Consider the following 17,981-nt stretch of genomic DNA (forward strand, 5'->3'; position numbering starts at 1 on the left):
TGTAATGTCTATTCAAAGGTGACAAGTCGGTTGTAAAAATGGAAATATCTCGGGATAGCGTGGAAACAAGGGAAGGGCAAGTCATTGAATTATCAAAATTTTTTACATAAATATTAACACAACTTTATTATTCTATAACAAAGCTGAACACTCTTACAATGCTTAATTTTATAATTAATGCTGAATCATACAAATACAATGGGGATGATGACTAGGTTTGAATATATTGATTTTTATGATACATTCGGCTAAATAAGGTCAATGTTAACTAATTTATACATAAAAAGCAAAGATTGTCTGGATATTTGCAAAATAAATGAGATAATAAAATTTCAAAATCTATAAATTTTTTTATCGTAATTAGATAAAATTCCATACAGTTTTAGCTTCCTTACATTAAATGTGACATTTTTCAATAAATGAACTATAAACTTAAACGCACAAATAACGAAGATATTAGTAATTTTGTTTGAACGCCTATTCAAACCTAACGATCAGCGAGCCAAGACGTCACTAAATCGTGCCATTTTGTATGGAGCGTTTTTCAGGGATCCGCGGCACAGACTGGTATTTGGTCCTAAAAGTTGGCCAAAATCATTTTTTTTTATATTAGTTCTACTCCTTCTAAGCTATTGTTTCCAAAAAGTAGTATAACCGCTCTAAACAATAAAAAAAAGCACAAAGCGCTAGTACCATCCATCACGTGGTAATCTCAGTCGGAAGTTACCCTTCGCCTAGAGTGTACGTGTGATTGTTCGATGCGCGAAATTTTCTTTGTTTTGAAATATTTGCTATATTGTGACTAAACGATTTTGTGTTGGTTTTCATTATGGATTGTGCACAACCAGGTATGTACTTTATTTGACAATTAATTTTAACAACCGATGTATAGCCTTTCTTCATTTATGCCCTTGAAAAGTAAGCAACAAAAAACCTTCTATAAAAAACACATTTTGGAAGATCAAAGGGGGTTTTAATATGTTTCTCACCATTTCTAAGTCAAAATTATAATTTTTAGTTATAGAGTAGACCTTATAGAATATAATTAAGCACAAAACAGCCACCCCAAAGTACCCCCCTATTATTGGTGATGTTTTTTCATACGTACGTTAGATTCTCAGAAAATAACGTTTTAATTCAATTTTGTGTATTTTTGTTATAGGCCCATCTGGAATGAGGGTTTTGACTCGAAATGATTTATTTAATATAATGGAACGCTCTGATTCCTCAACATTTATTAAAAAGTTGGAATTTATGGAGCGGGAACTACTCAATCAGTATGCAGAAAATGACCAAAATATTGCTGATGTAAAGCAAAAACTGTCAATTATAAGACACCAGTTTAAACAAAAATGGGCAGCTGCTCGCAATACAAAGGCCAGATTCCTAGAAAACAATGCCGAATGGCTTAGAGGATGCGTATCGCTACCGAAAGCAGGTAGGTGTTGCCCAAATTTTATTACTTCTATTGTTTTGTTGTTTTGAAGCATTTTGCTGACCTGCACAATAGTTAATTACTTTATTCCTTCAATTTTAATTTTGAGGTAGTAATGACTAAAATGTAAAGTATTAGTTTGAGTACAACTATAGTCTTTTTCTTACAGGATTAAGTCCCGGTAGACCTCAAAAGTCATTTTCAGACTTGAGTGAAAGAAGCAAAAGACGAAAAACGAAAGATATTAGATCGTCAGACCCAGATGAGTTGACGTATGCAACGCAGATGAAACTACGGGAGACGGGTAAAGTAGATGCATCACAAATTGTAAAAAACTTGACAAAAAGTCCCAAAAGAGCAAGGAAATATGCAGCAGCCATGAAAAAAAGTATCGCTGAGGAAGAACAGGACAAATCAAACAAATCAAAACATTTACGTGCCTTGTTCATGTACACTGAAGCGGGATTAACACAGGCCCAATATGAAATTGTGCGCGAAACTAATCCAAGCTTTTATCCTTGCTATTCGATATTGCAAAAGTTAAAGAAAGAGTGCTATCCTGAAATCCACCATATAACTGAAACATGCGCTGAAGTAAGGGTCCAAAATCTTATGGACCACACGGCACAACGACTGATTTTACATATTGGAGAGGCAGGGGAACAATTAAGTGAATTAGAAAAACAATCGTTAGTATTAATAAGCAAATGGGGCTGTGATGGATCTCAACAGATGCAGTACAAAATGAAATTTGAAAACGAAGCTGATTCTGATGCAAACATATTTCAAAGTTCCATGGTACCACTTCAGTTAATTTATGGACCGGAAAGAAAAATACTTTGGCAAAATCCTACCCCATTTTCACCACGTTATTGTCGGCCAATAAGAATTCGATTTATAAAAGAAACCATAGACGTAACAAACGAAGAAATTGATTATATTAAGTCACAAATAACAGCGCTCACTAAAAGCGAAGTCAACCATTTTTATATCAAGCATAAAATGCTTTTCACCATGGTTGATGGAAAGGTATGCAATGCTGCTACGCATACTAAATATACAATGAGATGTTACTTATGCGGCGCTACATCATCACAGTTCAATGATTTGGAGAAGATGAAGCCATGCATAAAAGAAAATATGGAATTCGGTTTATCTTTGTTACATGCTCGCATAAGATTTTTTGAGAGCATTTTACATGTGGCCTATAGATTGCCTATAAAAAAATGGAATGTGCGCCTTACTGCCGAGGAAAAGCAAGCAGTAGAAAATAAAAAAAAAGAAATACAAGATAAGTTCCGAGAGCAACTTGGTCTCTTGGTGGATATACCAAAAGCCAACTTTGGTAATACCAATGACGGAAACACCAGTAGGCGGTTTTTTGAGAACTTTGAAGTATCGGCGGCAATTACTGGGATAGACTTAAATTTGATTTATCGAATGAAAGTGGTTTTGGACACATTGTGCTGTGGTTTTAAAATAAACGTGGAGGCGTTTGAAACATATTGTCAAGAAACAGCTAAGTTATATGTTTCTTTGTATAATTTTTACCCAATGTCTCCGACATTACATAAAGTTTTATGTCATGGGGCTGAAGTGGTAGCGGAAGCCATTCTTCCTATTGGGCAATTGTCCGAAGAAGCGGCAGAAGCACGCAACAAACACATAAGAATGTTTCGGCTCAATTACGCCCGAAAGTTTTCCCGAGTAGCATGCAACGCAGATGTCCTGCAGAGACTCCTCTTAACCTCTGACCCTGTCTTAACGGGCATGAGGAAGAGGAAGAGTAAAAAAAAACTTGCACTTTCAGACGACGTTTTAAGTTTGTTACTGGAAAGTGACATTTTTAATGTAAACTTCAAAGATGACGACGAAAATGACGATTAAATGCTTGTAAATATTATGTATACCTTATTTGTACCTTTTCCTAACTAAAAATGAAATAAAACAATGTTAGACAGCCATTAGAGCTTTCAAATATTTTTGGCCAACTTTTAGTACCAAATACCTCTCTGTGCGCGGCAACGCCGCAAATCTGACCCTTTAAATCCCTGTAGCTCCGAAAGCAATGATCGCAGATACCCTGTTACTTTTACAAAATTGCTTTGCTATTAGTATACTCTTAATTTATATACAATTTAAAAAACTGTCATCATCCCAATTCACAAGAACAAGGCTTTGACTTAAATATCTATAATATTTGCACCCATTTATATTCATATAGTGCAACATAAAAGAGTAAGAAGGTAATAAAAATGGAACTAATAAACTCGACGTGTGGCAACACCACATTTACTGACATTATCACAAAGATCTGTCATTATAGAGTAAACTATTTATATTGTTTTATTATAGTTTTTATAAAATTCGGATAATTTACCAAAGTATACAATTTTATTTACAATATATATCATTTATTTACAATGAGGTTCACTTTCTGTTAAATTTAATAAATGTAAATCATGTAATCAGCTATACCATGATGATCGGGGCTAAATAGCGATGTAAGTATATACCAAATCTATTTATTATTGTATTTAGATAGCTTTGTGAGCCCATTCGTATTTTCATATCTCAAAAAAACCCAGTGTAGGTTCTCATGTGTTGTAACAAATTACTGTTTTGTACAAAGTCCTAAAGTGTATATTACCACTAATAAGGATTTTTAAGGTTGTGGGTTCTTATGTGCACTAATAAACTATGTTTTTGGGAACATTTATGATAGCTTATATCACAAGTGTGGGTTTTGGGTTACTTTTCACCAATGTGGATTCTCATGTGCTGTAATAAATTACTTTTTTGTATACATTTGTAATTGCATGCATCACAAGAAAAAGGCTTTTCACCAGTATGGATTTTCATGTGCTTCAGTAAATTCCACTTTTCTGCACATTTATAACCACAAATCTCACATGAATGAGGCTTTACACCGGTGTGGGATTTCTTATGCCGCAATAACTTGCTCTTTTCTGCACACTTGTATTTGCACATTTCACAAGAAAAAGAATATTCATCTATATGAGTTTTCAGGTGCCTGTTTAAATATCTTTTTTCAATACATGTGTAATCGCATAACTCACACGAAAAAGGCTTGACACCAATGTGGGATTTCTTATGCCGCATTAACATGCTTTTTTCTACACATTTGTAATCGCACATTTCACAAGAGAAAGGCTTTTCACCTGCATGATTTTTCATGTGCCTTTTTAAATATCTTTTTTCTACACATTTGTAATTGCATGTCTCACAAGAATAAGGCTTTTCACCAGTGTGGGTTCTCATTTGTGTATTAAGTGTAGGTTTGTTCATATTACTCGTAGTGCTGTGAGATGATTGGTTATCCAACCCTCCAATGTTACTTCCATGAGCCTGAACGTTGCCATCAGGCGGGTGAGGGGGAGGAGCATCGTTGACTTGACTGCTACTCCTGTGAACAGCAGATTGTGAGTTTTTTTTTATTCTTTACAAGTTAGCCCTTGACTACAATCTCATCTGATGGTAAGTGATGATGCAATCTAATAGTAGGAGAGCCCGGGACGCTAAATTTACAGTTACTCGAGCGTCCTGGTGACCGATAACATTTGGTAGATAAAATTATAATGTAATGGTTATTTACTTTTTTCGCTTTTAGCGGTGGAAAAAAAAACTACAGACTTTAAAAGCATTTTTTATCACTTTGGCTTACTGAAATTGTCAGAAAATTTTAGCTATTAATTAGGACATTATTTCCTTCAAAATAAGTAAAAATTAATTGCGCTCGTAACTCGAGAACTATAAAAAATATAAGGGTTTTATTTTGTAACTTTGGAACCCTCCCATTCCATTACGTTTACGCTCAAATCGTCAGATTTTCGAAATGTGAAGTTCTTAGCTACCAACTCCTTATCTTAATCTGACGCGCTGGATGAGCATTTCTGAAGTTAGTTTTTTTTTTGGTTGCCCTAAACGCATCCACTAATATTAAGCGCTCATACTTGGTGGAGATACTTAACAACGTGCAGTCCCTTATGTTTACTAAGGCTAACTGCAAAAATCCCCTCTTCAGCTCCCCTACTATAAGATGGAAGTGGGCTAACTTATTAGGAGGAAAAAAATCCTCTCCCATTTCGGTTTCCACACATCTTGGGATGTTACGCCTTTGCCAGTAGGGTGGTAACTACCACAGCCGAAGCCTCCCACCAGCCAGACCAGGACCAAATAAGAAAATATCAATCGGATCTGCCAGGGATCGAACCTAGGACCTCCATCTAGTATTTTTTTCTTTTTTATTCTTTACAAGTTAGCCCTTGACTATTTTACCTGATGGTAAATGATGATGCAATCTAAGATGAAAGCGGGCTAACTTATTAGGAAATGGACAAAAACCCACACTCCTTTCGGTTTCTACACGACATCGTACCGAAACGCTAAATCGCTTGGCGGCACGTCTGTCTCGGTAGGGTGGTAACTACCACAGCCGAAGCCTCCCACCAGCCAGACCTGGACCAATTAAGAAAACCTCAATCAGCTCTGCCGGGGTTCGAACCCAGGACCTCCATCTAGTTAATCCACCGCATACCGCTTCACCATGGAGTCTGTTGTGTTATTGTATACTAACTTGTTCTCTGGCACGAGTGAGTTGGCTCCACGAGGCTCGAAGACTTGTGATGCACCTTGCTTGCTGTCAGTATTCTGTGAAATACATAACTTATTTACATGTCTGTCCGTCAACATAGGAAATAGGCTAGTTGACACATTTTTTAAATGGTCTTAAGTAGTTCATTACTGGTTTATTAGTCGGCCATGACAGTCTGTATTTCTACTGTTTCATGACGTCACTACAAGAAACCCCATACAAATGGAGCGTTAGACAAAAGTATTAGTTAATAATTAGTTAGATATTCAGTAGTCATCAAGGGTGTTAGTGACGTCACAAAATGGACGACAGCATTATTGACGTTTGGAATTTTGAAAAAATATGTGATATTTAAATTAAGTTTTAAAAGAAATCCTTAACTTTTATTGATTGATATTGATATATTTTGTACCCTTATTCCATGTATCACACAAAATTAATATTGTTTATATTAAATTTGATATGAATCAACTACCCTATTGTATCAATACTAATATTATAAAGCTGAAGAATTTGTTTGTTTGAACGCGTTAATCTCAGGAGCTACTGGTCCGGTTAAAAAAAATATTTCAGTGTTAGATAGCCCATTTATCGAGGAAGGCTATAGGCCATATATTATCCCCGTATTTCAACAGGAACGGGAACCACGCGGGTAAAACCGCGCGGCTTCAGCTAGTGAGTAATATGGAGAGCGTATATCACTACCACAAAGTGGACATTCTAACCTGGAGATGCATATTCATATGTTCATTGTACGTATCTTCTTGCACAAAGTCCTGATAACAAAATGAACACTCGAAGATTGCACTTTCACACTTCACATATTCAACAGTAACGGAGGAAACTGCCGCTTTCCTATGAAGATCTTCACTTGTAGCTTCCATGTTTATGTTCATGTCGGAGTATTCATCATATACACACTCTTTCTTGATATTATCCATCCGGTTGTCATTCGACATAGAGTCTTCGGTCTTCACAACAGTTGCAATATCTCCCACACCATACTTCTCTGCTGCTGTCTGTTCCTCTTCATCGGTGTGAATAATGTACAAGTCACAATAGTCAGAGTCTAATGTTGTGTGTGTTAAGTCCCACTGCAGATGTGCTGTGGCATGTTTCATCAACTCTTTGTGTTGTACAGTGATCTGAAACAAAGTCAATGTCAATAGGGATGATGACAGTTTTTTAAATTGTATATAAATTAGCAGTATGCTAATAGTAAAGCAATTTTGTAAAAGTAACAGGGTATCTGCGATCATTAGTTTCGGAGCTACAGGGATTTAAAGGGTCAGATTTGCGGCGCTGCCGCGGATCCCTGAAAAACGCCCTATACAGAATGGTACGATTTAATGACGTCGTAGGTCATAATGATCGTTAGATTTATATGGGCGTTCAAACAAAATTACTAATCTTTGTTATTTGTGCGTTTATGTTTATAGTTCAAATATTGAAAAAGTCACATTTAATGCAAGGAAGCTAAAACTGTACGAATTTTCATCTAGAATTTTGAAGCTTATAATCCTAGTTATTTTGCAAATATCCAGTCAATGTTTGCTTTTTATGTATAAATTATGAGACAAATATCTTAGCATTCCATGGATTCACTGTGCAGGTGCCGGGTCCATCGCGCGGTAGAAAGAAAAACACCCAAGCAAAGTCCAGGACTTGTGACTACTGGATGTAGGGTTAAGGAATTCCTTGACGATCAATCAACACTCCCCTTCTCTTCATGCAAGTTATAGTCTAAGGGACTATAACTTGCATGTTGTTAAGTACTAACTATGTGGCCTCTATATTTGTAGGAAAAGGGAATTGTGTTTGTACTGCTAATGGTGTTAGTATGTTTAGGTCCCCGCTGGAGTCACTCCAGCCAACCGAGCTCCCTCCAGAAGCTTAGTAGGTAGCTCCTATTTATCTACTGTGCTCAAGTAACTGCAAAGTTCCCCTCTTTGGCTCCCCTACTATTGTATTTGACAGCCATGGTTACTAAACAAACTAAAGAAGTGAATATCAGACCTTGTCATTAGATACTCACCAATTCACGTTGTTCAACTAAGTGCATCATCAGTGAATGGGCTCGCAAGCTCAAGTCTCTAAACCTACTGAAGTTAATCAATCTCTGAGCACACAGCGCACAGACTAATTGCTTCAGGTTACTAAGATCACATAACTGAAACAAATGTACAGTATTATTGATTAATACTCTTCATTTGTACAACAAACAAAACAAGAATACAATAAATTTTACAGAAACATATAGTATATAGAAAATAGCATTCAGAAGATTATCTGATAGCAATCTTTCCCAAGATACCTAGCTAAGGATAAAGAAAATTAGATTAGTGTTTATCAGAAAGCATGGGTATGGTGACAGTTGCCATATGACGTTCATAATATGTACTAATATCGTAAATCGCGGCTAACTTTCAAGAGTGAAACGATCTAACACCGTACTCATGCTATCTGTAAAACACATTAACTAAGCTTTGATTGCGTTCCCTAAACTTATAATATTAATATAGAATAAAGATCTTACACTGTATAGTATTCATTGTAGTCATTAGCAACATTTGGCTCACTGTTGAGTCATCTTTCAAAATGAGAGTCCTCAGACCAATTATTGTATAGGACCTGCCCTCTAGATGTAACTTTTTTGGCAAAGTATATGATCAATGATCTAATGCCATCATGAAAAGTATCTCTATATTATTGATGTTTCATAGTTGTAATTGTGTTAAAGAGATCCATAAAAATACCTGTTTGTGTAATTGAATGGTGTAAAAAACAGGCAAAAAGTTTACTATATGATTTATACTAAATCTAAGCTCATTTTTCTCACTGACAATCTTGTTCGTGAATTTGAAAGGGTGAGCACCCAAATTCTCAAAAAAAAAAAAAAAAAACAGAAAATTCTCCAATATGCAGGTTTCCACACTATGTTTTTCCTTCACCGTTCAAGACACGTGGTATTTCATTTAAAAATGCACATATGCACATAACTGGAAAGTTGGAAGTGTATGCCCCGGACCTGATTTGATTCTATGCCCTCTGAATCAAAGGCAGAAGTTGTATCCACATCTTCTGCTATCCACTGGGGTTTCACATCTTCTATTCTCTATAATATTATCAATAAATTATAAGCTTAATTTTTGCCACATTACATTCTTAGCACATAACAAGAAACAACAAGTACAATTTTTTAAGTTACTATAGTGGTCTCTTGCTAGTAAAAATTGGTGACGATTTTTCATACCGTTAGATAGATGCTTGGGCCATGAAATATTACTATAAAAAATAAAACAATTTAATGTTCAACTCACAGACAGTCCAGTTAGCTGTTCATATGCCTCCTTCAACTTGTGTTTACTCAATAGAAACAGCTTGCGGTCCATATCCAGGCATATCATGCACACCTGTAAATGTACTATTATATAGTTACTTCAACACTGACTGCATGTCTGTTCACCTGTTTGCTACATGTCTGTGTAATGTGTCATGTATGATGTAACTGACCTACCATCTAAATATAACAAAATATTGAAAGCCGCTTGACATTCAAAGATGAAATTTATCAGGAATGTAGTTTATAATAGAGATGATGACAGTTTTTTAAATTGTATATAAATTAGTTCACATATTGAAAAATAACATATTTAATGTAAGGAAGCTAAAAATTTTCATTTAATTATGATAAAAGAAAAATTATATTAGGATTGTATATTAGATTTTAAAATTGTATATAAATTGCTGAAAATTTTCCATGAAAAAATTTTAGTAGATTTTGAAATTTTATAATCTTATTGATCTAGTCAATGTTTATTTTTTACATATTAATTACTTAATATTGACCTTGTTAATGCCTGAATGTCTCATAAAAATCAATATATTCAAACCTAGTCATCATTCCCATTATTAGATGACTGCTAAAAATTGAGTTTGCGACAGAGCCAGATTAAGGAGGTCTAAGGACAGATGTTGGCTAATTTACCTGTAAAACCATCAGAAACTGACCTGCACAGTTGAAGGTACAGCATTAGAGTGAATCTGTCTCGCAGAATCCGTTGTTTTGTAAAAGTTGTTATCTAATAAATGATGTGAGCAGACCACAGCAGGGTCGGGCAGATGATGTTTTTGTACACCGAGGGCTCTGAGCCAAGCAGCGCGGATATGTACATCACTAGGTAATCTGTAAGTTATCATTAATTTTTTACATGCTACAACATGTCCTCTATATTAAGATTTACTAAATGTATCAGTAAACATGTAGAATTTCCTCTGTCAATGTCACATAAGAATTTTATTCTATATTTGTAAACACTATTACAATTATATTATTACTAGCGGATGCCCGTGACTTAGTCCGCGTGAAACTCAATGTAAACTTTTAAGTACCCCTACCCTACCCCTATTTAAATTTTTTCTGTCATAAGGAGAAGGACTCTTCTGACAATAACAAATACATAAAAAAAAAAACAGTGAACTCGGTCCAGCCTTTCAGGCGTAATGGGGTGACCAAGGGATAAGTAGATTCATTTTTATATATATAGATTAAGATTATGGTATGCTAAAACTTAAAATGTTGTATTAGACTGTAAGTTTCACATTCTTTGTGAAATAATAAATGTTTTAAACCTAATGTCCAAGACAACTTCCAGATATTTGCTTAACTTTTTAAGACAATACTTTCAATTTTGCCTGATCAACTAGAAGCTACATAGGCAGGAGTGTGCACTTCACTTATGTTAAAATTAATTGCTTACCCTGGGGACTTATTTACAAGGCTTAATTGAAAAATACATTTACTAGCAGACGCCGCGTGGTTGATAACGTTTTGTCGATTGATTTGTTGTTGATATTAAAGACCAAAATAAGAAATAGGCCAGCTGAGATGGGGAGTTGGTGATGATACTACTGAAGGAACTAGTGACAATGGGCGATGATTAAAGCATGTATGATTTTGTATACTCCAATAAATTATACTCACTCGTGAAAAGTAATTCCTGTCCCCTCAGATTTTGTCTTAACTAAAGTATTTTGGCAAAATGGCACGCAGCACCGCATTTTCAGTTTCTCAATGAATTATTTTTTTTAATTATTTGAATTTTTAAATATTTTTGGTTTTTGTTTTGGTGTAATAATATTTATTTATTTGGCTTGGTTTGGCAGTTGGCACTTGGCTCACTCACAACCTTCATTTGTCGTCTGTGCTCACAAGTTCACAGTTCACAACACAGATGATGAGATGACAGATTATAATAAAATCATTAATCCAGCGAATTTTCTGTCAGATGCTAATGTCACTTTGTAAAAATAAATAATTATCTATTGTCATAGTGATGTCCTGCAGGGTCATTATTTAACTCGGTGAATGCTTGAAAATCACAGTCGATTAACAACAAATGACAGCGATTTTTCGTTTTTGCAATCATGTAACATAGATCTACCATTGAAATGACGTCATGTTGGGTCGTTGTCGGTTACGTTCACTCGTAGGGATTTCTTCTAGTTATAATGCAGTTTTTACGTATTAATAGTCAGTTTAAGCGATTATAACACTGAAGTTGTTAAAGTCAATCGCTATAGAAACTAATACAGAGCAGTGTTTTAATAAAGGAAATGTCCCAATTTTGTATGGAGGCTGGGCCTTTATTCCGAGTGTCAATGCAATAAGCAGATTAATTAACACAAAATAGGACTTAAAACCCAAAATGAAAAAAAATTTGGAACCCGCATTTTTTTTTAATTAATTAAGACACTGACAACATTAATTAAGAATTTTTATCATGGCAATATAATTGTAACTCACACCAAGCATTAGTGTTCTGTGACTCACACTCACATCCTGACAGATTGTCAGTGATCAAAGAGTATAATAAGTTTAAGGGAAAAGAGAGCCCTCTTGAAGATTTTCGGTGGCTTAAATTGAAGCGCCAACTGCGGTTTGGAGTAAACTAATAGGTACTACTAAAATAGCGGCAATTTTATTTAAATGGAGATTTTTAATCGAGGTAACGAGGTTTAATAAAACTCAAAAAATATTTAAAAAAACGAATTGAGAAAAACAAATAAAAAAAAACAGTAAAAAAAATATATTGTGATGTAATCCATTCCCCACCCGGGCTCGAACCCATGACTATTCACCACTGGACCAGATGACAGTTCATGGCCATGTTGAAATTAATATACGCTTACTTTGTTATACCCAATAACTTACAATCGCAACCAACACAATTTAATTCATGATCATACTGTAAAAACTGTTTAAGTAATATTCACGGGCTGTCGGACAAAACTGAGGAGTCAAAATATTTTTATTTAAAAAAATAATTGCAGAATAAATATAGAAAAATATATGAAGTCGTAACTAATTTGCAGACATTATTTGCTATCAAACGCATTAAGGACTGGAAAATGGCTTGGAAGAAAAACGCCACTGCTCCATGTTTTGCCTCCCCATGAATATCACATACTATAAATATTTTGTTCCCGGACATAATATAAAGATTATTACTTCATATCATCTTAGCCATTTAGTTAGTATTGTTGCGTAGTTGCCATTTGTTACTTAAAAACTAACCAAACACTCTATGTTAACTTATGCGTCACATATTTTATTAAATGAAGAAGTTTGATTTGCAAAACGATTTAAATATATATTTCATGTAGTGGTCTATGAGATTATTACAGAGTTACTATTTTTTTCATCATCGTTAAAATTATTAAATATTACGAAATGGTTGCAAATATTGATACTGGGCACACTAAGATTAGCGATGGAATTGCTGCCATCTGTTGAGATATTTTTACCAACTTAGTCGAAAAGTTGTTTCACTACTAGATCTAGATGGCCTGTAAGTCAACAAATTGCTCAGAATGTATGGAACTGTCCCCCCTCCCCTGTCAGTGATCATCAGTATTAGTCAAAGATTACAATGTATTATTGGAAATAGATAGGCTACTCTAACTTTTTTCGGAACGCTTGTGATAGCGCCATCTAGTGACTAGCTACGGTATTTTTAGTACAGTACTCATTATGTTATAAAAATAATAATGCATATTTTTTTGTAAAGGAGAGATTTTTGATTTTGTAATAGTTGAAGAAACCAATTGAGAAAAACAAAAAAAAAAAGACAAAAAGTTTTCCATTGTAACCCCCGGGCACGAACTCAGAATTATGAAATTGTACCTATGTTATGCACCACTAGGCCAAAAGACTGTATGGGACTTTGTTGAAATTAATGTACGGTTACTGTCTTTCTTTTATAATCCCTTTGCCCTTTAGTTAGAAATACAAACACATTCTTCCTATTACGCGTCTAAATTAAAAGGATAAATAATTCTTTTTTTTTTTTTTCCACTCTAAAAACATTATAATTTATACACACCATAAGTAATTGAATTTACCATACTGGAATCTTAAATCTAGGATGTAGATGGCGCTGCTTCATAAAGATTGCACGTTCTTTTAAGTTCCCATGGCATGGTATTAGTGTTCTGTGGTGATCATAGAGTAGGATGATGAAAAACTTCATTTGTCGTCTGTGATCAAAAATTCAAAAAATCAAAACATGGTTCCTGGTCTGTGGAGGTCTGCTTCATTTGTGGTCTGTGGACTGTGATGGTTCCCCTCCCCGTTCTTCAACTTCATCCGATGACGATAATTGAATAAAATAATCATCGATAATTCGATATTATGTTAACACTAACAGTTATTACAAGAATAAGATAAGACTAAAATGCCACGAAAACCGTGTTATTGGACGCGCAAGCTCGAGTTTGCATTGGTAGAGTTTGTTCGTCAAAGAGAATTTATCTGGAAACCCGTCGGCAACACGAATCACGATATACAAAAAAAGTACAGAGCCTACGCAGAATTTGCAGCCAGCTTGGGTTCCGATTTCACAGGTAAGTTGACAATAATGAATACATAATCTAATGTATTAAAATTGCTTTAATTGTTTCAAAATGGTTCTGAAGATGTTTCGTCTTTCGACCAGCCGCCATTTTGGATATTGTTATTGTCGAAACTCAAAAATACGTCTGGTCGAATTGCAAAAATAAACAAGACGATCTTCCAATAAATATTTTAGCATTATATCTATACTAATATTATAAACCTGAAGAGTTTGTTTGTTTGTTTGTTTGTTTGTTTGTTTGATTGAACGCGCTAATCTCAGGAACTACTGGTCCGATTTGAAAAATTCTTTCAGTGTTGGATAGCCCATTTATCGAGGAAGGCTATAGGCTATATATTATCCCCATATTTCTGCGGGAACGAGAACCACGTGGGTGAAACCGCGCGACGTCAGCTAGTTGTATTATAACGTGCAAGTGCCGGGTCCTAAAACTACGAACTTGAATTCTGAAACATCAAATACTTACATTACGATGCAAACTCAAAACTGTAAGATGTTTTGGAACCTCATGTGTTACTATAACGTGAAAAATAAGGCGTCAGTATCAGTAATCTCAATGTTCGTCGTGGTCAGTCAACAACGAACGTTATATATACAAATTATATCTAAATATAGTCTACAATGTCGAGTTGTGTGTTCGGGAATTGTAAAAACTATATAATATACATAAATATAATGGAATTAACGACAAATTTGTCCATGTGTGCACTCAGTGTTGTAGCCTATTAATTGAGTCACTTTCCGGTGATTTTGTTGAAACGTAACCAATCTAAGTATAAAATTATCATTGGCTGCACATGCACTGAGATTTAAATTAATTGGCAGAAAAAAGTTGTGATGCCATGGCAGGGAAGCACCTCGCTCTCCCTGCCACCAACCCGGAGTCACCTTACGTATAGTCAGATTTTTTTTTTTTTTTTATTCTTTACAAGTTAGCCCTTGACTACAATCTCACCTGATGGTAAGTGATGATGCAGTCTAAGATGGAAGCGGGCTAACTTGTTAGGAGGAGGATGAAAATCCACACCCCTTTCTGTTTCTACATGGCATCATACTGGAACGCTAAATCGATTGGCGGTACGTCTTTGCCGGTAGGATGCAATATTTAAAACGTCTCTGAAATAAGTAGTGGTAAATAACACCTGCTTCTTTCTATTCAATAATTAAGAGTTCACAAATGTATTGCTTCTTACAGCACGTTCTGTCAGAGACCGCTGGGTGAATATTCGGAGTACCTTTAATCATAATCTTAGAAGGGTTGATAAATCTAAGGAGATAGCACAATCCTCTGCAGACGTCTATGTACCATGTTGGCCATTGTGGAAGCCATTGCAGTTCTTGAGAGATGCTAATTATGATGTAAGTAGTTTTTTTACATTAGGCCAGTGCTTCAGTGCGGTTGAAATCATGTCTGATGGTAAGTGATCATGCAGCATATGGTAGAACATACATGCTTAGAATTTGCCTGTTCACATTTGAAGATACCAAATTGTAGACGGTAGGAAAAATGGTAGCTTAAAGAATATTGCTTAAGTTCATTAGTTTATGTCAATCAGGAACAATGAGCCAAAAGACTTACAAGTACAAGGGACATCTACCCAATTTTTAGCTCTGTACCATTAATATAAGCCTCAATATATTTCCACAGTAACTATCAGAGGGTGATTAGTGATTGATACTGATGCCAAAAATGCAATGAGTAAAATTTTTGTCTGTCGGTCTGTATGTTCGTTATAGAAACAAAACTACTTGACAGATTTTAATGAAACTTGGTACAATTAATCTTCATACTCCCGGGCAGGTTATAGTATACTTTTCATCACACTACAATCAATAGGAGCAGAGCAGTGAAGGGAAATGTTGGGAAAAGTTACTCCATGTTTACAGCAATACTACTGTATGGGCTGGATTAAAGAGGTCTACGGGCGGACGAAGTCGCGGGCGTCCACTTGTGTATAATAAATATATTTATTTAACTTTCAGGATTACCCCATACAAGATTTCAATGATACAGCATCCAAAGTTGAAGTAAAAGAAGAACCTTTGCCAGAATACAATGCTATACTTAATATAAGGCAAAGAGGTGAAAGAACAAACCGGCCTAGAAGAAAAGCAATAAAAAAATTAGATAACACAAATGGTTGTAAAAAAGTATTGGACAGCCTCATTAAAACAATGACACCATTATTAAATACAAGTACTAATAAATCACAATACTGGTTTTTCGGTCGCCACATTACAGAAAGGCTTAATGCTATGAGAAAAGTTGATGCTGATTGTGCCAGTCATGAAATTATGCGGTTGGTGAAACGCGTTGACACTTGAAAGTCAGAACTTGTCTCTGGTCAGGTCTCTTTAAATAGTAAGCAAGTAAAAAGTCGTGTGAGCTCTGTGTGTATTGACACAAGTTTTGTTGTTTGAAAGAAACTGGTCTCAGAGTAAATCTTTTTGACAGACAGCTTTGTAATGCTTGTATGGAAAACATTGAAAACACCATCTAATATGATCTTGGGATCAAGGTAACGTACGTTTATGGATTATTATTAAGTAATTTTTATGGTATTTTTTTTTATTTTTGGTTGTTTTGATATAATAAATTGATTTGATTTTATTGAAATTTTTAAAAAATTATAGGTATTTCAAAGTAATAAAAGAAATCAATATCTCTTATATGTAACATATTCTGGTTTTTCACTAACTTTTTTTAGATAATATAAGTAAGTCAGCATTATCTCTATTTTTTTTTTACTAAGTGTCAAACAAACAATCAAATCTTTTCTATAAGCATTTTGATAGCGTTGTTTGGCACATATAATTATAAATGGAGACACTAACAAAGTGTTGGTGTGCCCCATTCGCGTAAAATGCTAAAGCTGCTAAGATCTAATAATAATAGAGAACAATTTATTGTTGTTAATAGTTAGTTTAGAGTTACTTAATACCACATACATTAATTTTGATATTAAAAATCAACCTTTGTTTCTTCTTTTATAGAAGATTTATTTTTTCTTGACAAAAGTGGTGCTACATCTGAATATATATTCTCAAAGCATTCTTTAGAAATCCTAAATATGTTTTTAAATTCTCCGTCTGGAAGAATATCAATATTAAATTGTCGACGCACACGCCTCCTTTTCCTTAATAAGCTGCGTTTCTTTCTTTCCTCCTCTGCATATCCTAGCATAATAGCCCTTGAAACCATTGTTATTATGTAATATTAAAATGAAAATCTGGAAAGATGTTTTTTTCATACATATTATCAGACACATTTCTAATCAGAAAACTATATATAATAAAAAAATATTCTAATGTTTATTGGAACCATTTGATTTTCTAATTAGACGTAAAATTTACCTTAGATGAGATTTTTTAGATACTTTTTTTATACTTCTAAACCTACATAGAATAATGATTGAACATTAATATGTTCTACCACCTATCTAAAAATATGTATTTTGTATGAGGAATTTGGTGTAGAGATTTGGTTACATAATTAAAACATTACTCATACAAAAAGAAAAGATAATATTAACTTTTAGGGTACTTACAACTTTACAAATAATTTTAAATTATTTATCTTAGATGTAGGCACTTAGTTCTTATAAAGTATACATATTATTGTCTTAATATCTAATTTGATAATAAAAAGAATCTGAATTTGGATCACAAACTGATTACTTATAATCTAAATATCTAATTCACATTTACAGTTCGGTGGAAATTGTCATGTCACTGCAAAAAAAAAAAACATTTTTCTTAGTTTTAAATTTTATCGATAGTGTCGTTATCCCCATCTATCTACTAGCGATTGCGACACGAACTCGCGAAACGAAAATCATACTTTGACGTTGACAGGATGTAATATGAGATTGAAATCGGCATTTCGCAATTGAGCTACTGTTTGTTACAATTGACAGCAATGAGTGGTGGCGCAGTGGGTACATTTTTTTTAAATTTTGTGTAAGCAAGGGCTTAGCTGCAATCACGCCTGATGGTAAGTGGTGAAGCCTATGGA

General features: G+C 34.5%; 2 protein-coding genes across 4 annotated transcripts; one reads left to right on the forward strand and one right to left on the reverse strand.

Moving 5' to 3' along the window:
- Positions 1 to 107: 107 nt before the first annotated feature.
- LOC112054627 (zinc finger protein 782) lies at positions 108 to 11,183 on the reverse strand. 3 transcript variants are annotated; one of them, XM_024094479.2, is made up of 7 exons: positions 11,035 to 11,183; positions 10,062 to 10,236; positions 9,371 to 9,463; positions 8,086 to 8,220; positions 6,776 to 7,195; positions 6,033 to 6,106; positions 108 to 4,862 (listed from the first exon to the last, which is right to left on the reverse strand). In XM_024094479.2, the coding sequence occupies exons 1-7, from the start codon at positions 11,109 to 11,111 to the stop codon at positions 4,187 to 4,189; spliced, it is 1,650 nt and encodes a 549-aa protein (XP_023950247.2). In that variant the 5' UTR covers positions 11,112 to 11,183; the 3' UTR covers positions 108 to 4,186. The 3 variants fall into 3 exon arrangements, with proteins under 3 accessions (XP_023950247.2, XP_052744633.1, XP_052744634.1); XM_052888673.1 differs by lacking the exon at positions 11,035 to 11,183 and adding an exon at positions 10,811 to 10,960; XM_052888674.1 differs by lacking the exon at positions 10,062 to 10,236 and having other exon boundaries at positions 11,035 to 11,092.
- Positions 11,184 to 13,660: 2,477 nt separating this feature from the next.
- On the forward strand, positions 13,661 to 16,436 carry LOC112054626 (uncharacterized). Its single transcript, XM_024094478.2, has 3 exons — positions 13,661 to 13,955; positions 15,162 to 15,325; positions 15,950 to 16,436. The coding sequence occupies exons 1-3, from the start codon at positions 13,787 to 13,789 to the stop codon at positions 16,289 to 16,291; spliced, it is 675 nt and encodes a 224-aa protein (XP_023950246.2). The 5' UTR covers positions 13,661 to 13,786; the 3' UTR covers positions 16,292 to 16,436.
- Positions 16,437 to 17,981: the final 1,545 nt, after the last annotated feature.

This window comes from Bicyclus anynana, chromosome 23, assembly GCF_947172395.1.
Source record: "Bicyclus anynana chromosome 23, ilBicAnyn1.1, whole genome shotgun sequence".
NCBI lineage: Eukaryota > Metazoa > Arthropoda > Insecta > Lepidoptera > Nymphalidae > Bicyclus > Bicyclus anynana.

What these genes read in the sequence shown, in the direction of transcription:
- LOC112054627 (XM_024094479.2), bottom strand. Translation starts at nt 11,111, where the DNA reads ATGCGGTGCTGCGTGCCATTTTGCCAAAATACTTTAGTTAAGACAAAA. An exon ending in ACAGGAATTACTTTTCACGA is followed by an intron (nt 10,237 to 11,034) that starts GTGAGTATAATT and finishes GATAACTTACAG; the next exon opens with ATTACCTAGTGATGTACATA. An exon ending in CTGTACCTTCAACTGTGCAG is followed by an intron (nt 9,464 to 10,061) that starts GTCAGTTTCTGA and finishes GTACATTTACAG; the next exon opens with GTGTGCATGATATGCCTGGA.
- LOC112054626 (XM_024094478.2), top strand. Translation starts at nt 13,787, where the DNA reads ATGCCACGAAAACCGTGTTATTGGACGCGCAAGCTCGAGTTTGCATTG. An exon ending in CTTGGGTTCCGATTTCACAG is followed by an intron (nt 13,956 to 15,161) that starts GTAAGTTGACAA and finishes TGCTTCTTACAG; the next exon opens with CACGTTCTGTCAGAGACCGC. An exon ending in TGAGAGATGCTAATTATGAT is followed by an intron (nt 15,326 to 15,949) that starts GTAAGTAGTTTT and finishes TTTAACTTTCAG; the next exon opens with GATTACCCCATACAAGATTT.